We start from the raw sequence: 3,294 nt of genomic DNA, 5'->3' as shown, positions 1-3,294 counted from the left end.
GACCTCATGGCAAGGAAGGAAGGCACCAGGGCACTGCAGCCTGAGCCAGCATAGACCCTGAGGCGACGCGCCTGCGAGGAGTCCTCCCACGAGGGCCCCTGAGGCGCTGGGAGCGGCCTTCCCGCCGGTCCCCAGTCCTCGCGGTCCGCGTGAGGCACGGGGGGCGTGGCCTAGGGCGCACGAAGCCCCGCCCCGCCCCGCGGCCTGCTGGACTGCCCCGGTCTCCGTCCGCCGTCCTTTTCCTCCTGCGCAGCAGCCTGCTCTCAGGTCACGGAACGAGGCTCGCCTGGGCCGCGGCGCACGCAGCTGGCGGGCTCTGAGGCGCGCGCAGCGCGTTCCTGTCCTCGCGGGTCGCGGAAGTGACGTACGGCACCCCGGCAGAAGCGAGTTTGAATCGGTTCCCGGGTTGCTTCCCGGCCGCTGCCCAGTCCGTGCTGCGCGGCCCACCGAGGCCCAGAGCCGCGGCGGCTGGAGCCCAGGGCACGCGCGGAGTTGGTGTCTCCGGGAAGCGTGCCCGAGAACCGCGGAGCCTTCTCTTTTTCCCCTCCAACATGGCAGCGGAGGGCGCCAGCGATCCCGGCGGCCTCTCTGAGGGGTCTCGGAGAGATGGCGGCGTCGACGGCTGTAGCACGGTGTACTTGTTTGACCGGCGCGGGAAGAACTCGGAGCTCGGGGATCGCGCACTGCAGGTCTCGGAGCGCGCGGGCTACGCGGGGTTCCGCGCTTCTGTGTGTCAGGTACGTTCCGGGGCTCTGGAGGGATGCTCGCGAGGAGGTGAGGGAGGGTAGGTGGCCCGAAGCCTGGGTGGGTCACCGCCATAAACTTGTCATATGGCCCGGATCTTGCGGCCCTGGCCTCTGCCGAGTGCCCGCGTTGCGGGTGATCCCCGGCTGGATGTCCCGGCCGGCCTGGCTTTGGCCAAGGAGGATGGGGTCCCGCCCCTCCTTGGGCCTTGTGCTGGTCTAGCGTTCGGGACCTCGAAGTTAGTGGGAGCTCATTAGGTTTAGCTGCTGCTTTATCGTTGCGGAGCAGCTAGTGCGTCATCCTGTTTGAGAAGCACCTGTGTTTGTCTTAGTTCGTAACTTCAGAAATACACTGCAGAGTTGTATCCACTGGACAGTCAGCGTTGCGAGGATTGCGCTGTTTAGATGGGGTGAGATTCTGGGAGTCCGGGTACCCCAGGTTCAGGGAGGTGATGGAGTTATTTCCCGGCTTGTCTTGTCAGAAAGGTTTGCGTGGTCCGTCCCAGCAGGATTCTTCTACAGAGTAGTACTAAGTTAGGTTAGTATTAGGAGCGGTCCTTCTGTTTTTCTGAGCTCCAACTTTCTTGGGAGTTCCTGAACTAGCTCCAACTGCCCATGGGGCCAACAAAGAACGAGTATACCGGCTTGAGAGAAAAAAAAAAAAGAATGACTACGTAGCAAAACGTGCTTTATTCTGTGAGATGCTTTATAGGTTGATGTTGGTGTTATTGTTGCCTGAGCTTGTGAGTATGTTTGGGGGAGGGATATTGTGGGGTTTTGTTTTGAGACAAGATCTTCCTGTGTAGCTCTGGCTAGCCTAGAAGTCTCTGTTGACCAGGTTGGCCTCGAACTTTCGATTATCCTGCCTTTGCTGTCCAGTGTTGGTAGTCACAGGCACAACTGCCACTGTTCTGAGCTCTGAACTTTTTTTTTTTTTTTTTTTTTTTTTTTTTTTTTTTTTTTTGGTTTTTTTGAGACAGGGTTTCTCTGTATAGCCCTGGCTGTCCTGGAATTCACTTTGTAGACCAGGCTGGCCTCGAACTGAGAAATCCGCCTGCCTCTGCCTCCCAAGTGCTAGGATTAAAGGCGTACGCCACCACCGCCTGGCTCTGAGCTCTGAACTTTTAAAAGAGGAATATGGCAATGCACGAATTAACCGGCGTTTTGTTCCAGAAAACTTAGTTTAGGATTGGCCTACGACACTGATTCTCAGCCTTCCTAATGTTGTGGTGAACCCTCAACCCAACCATAAAATTATTTTCGTTGTTTCTTTATAACTGTAATTTTGCTACTGTTATGAATTGTAACTAAATGTCTGTGTTTTTCTATAGTCATAACTGCTGACCTAAGATACTACTTTGTATATTTGTTGAAAAAATTCAAATTGAGTTTTATTTACCAAAGTGGGCTTTTTTATGTTTCTAGCTCTATTCCCAGTGTCTTGCTTGACACATGTTAACTTCTCACACAGATTGGAATGGATACATGAATTAGGACAAAACTAGGTAAACCCTGAAGTTCATTCTATGTCTGCGTATATGGGGTAGATTCTCAGTGTCTTGCGTTAAGACTAATTCTAATACTGTAGTCATGGCTGGCCTCTGCCATGTATCTCAGTGCCAGCAATTTAAAAAAATCAAGGAACGTCAGTATTACTCCTGTGAGTCCCTCTTTTTTTATATATCACTGTAATACATATTTTACATTTAGTTTCTTTCTCTCTTTTTTTTTTCCGGTTAATACTGCCAGAAATGTGTCTTTTACTTTTTTAAAAAAAGTAAAAGTTGTTTGATTATTATTTTATGAGTATGGGTGCTTGCCTGCATGTATGTCTGTGCACTGGTTCTTGACTGGTGCATTCAGAGACCAGAAGAGGGGTATCTTGTGAGCTGGCATATGGGTGCTGGGAATCACACCCAGCTCCACTGCAAGAGTACCATTGCTCTTAACCACTGCCTCATCTCTAGCTCCTGGATCTGTATTCTTTGCTCTGTTGGTTTATGCTACAGATCCCATGGTGTTTGCATTACACAGATAAAGGACTGAGTCAAGGACTTTATTACATATATTACATAGTTGTCCTGGTTTTTTTTTTCTTTTCTTCTTAAAGATATATATATATATATATTTATGAGTACACTGTGGATGTCTGTTCAGACATACAAGAAGAGGGCATTGGATCCCATTACAGATGGTTGTGAGCCACCATGTGGTTGCTGGGATGGGAATTGAACTCAGGACCTAGAAGAACAGCCAGTGCTCTTAACCATTGAGCCATCTCTTCAGTCCTAGTTTGTTTTCTAGGATGTGATAAAACATTCTGACCAAAAGCAACTTCGGGGAGAAAAGGGTTTGTCCATCATGGAGGGCAGCCAGGGCAGGAGGTGGGGAAGGTAGGAACTGAAATGCTAACTGTGAATGAATGCTGCTTATAGCTTGCTGTTCCTGGCTCCCTCCCTCCTTCCCTCTCCCTCCCTCCTTCCCTCCTTCCCTCTCTCTCCCTCTCTCTCCCTCCCTCCTTCCCTCTCCCTCCTTCCCTCCCTCTCCCTCC

At 51.0% G+C, this 3,294-nt stretch overlaps 1 protein-coding gene across 1 annotated transcript in view; it reads left to right on the top strand.

Moving 5' to 3' along the window:
* Nucleotides 1-226: 226 nt before the first annotated feature.
* The window catches only part of Smchd1 (structural maintenance of chromosomes flexible hinge domain containing 1), a 113,768-nt gene continuing 110,700 nt past the window's right edge, over nt 227-3,294 (top strand). Inside the window, exon 1 of the mRNA XM_031368725.1 lies at nt 227-737. Coding sequence (XP_031224585.1) covers nt 552-737 — 186 coding nt within the window. The 5' untranslated portion in view covers nt 227-551. The remainder of the gene's footprint in view (nt 738-3,294) is intronic.

This window comes from Mastomys coucha, unplaced genomic scaffold, assembly GCF_008632895.1.
Source record: "Mastomys coucha isolate ucsf_1 unplaced genomic scaffold, UCSF_Mcou_1 pScaffold14, whole genome shotgun sequence".
NCBI lineage: Eukaryota > Metazoa > Chordata > Mammalia > Rodentia > Muridae > Mastomys > Mastomys coucha.
The sequence above is the reverse complement of the archived record's forward strand: the minus strand, read 5'-3'. Positions and strand labels throughout refer to the sequence as shown.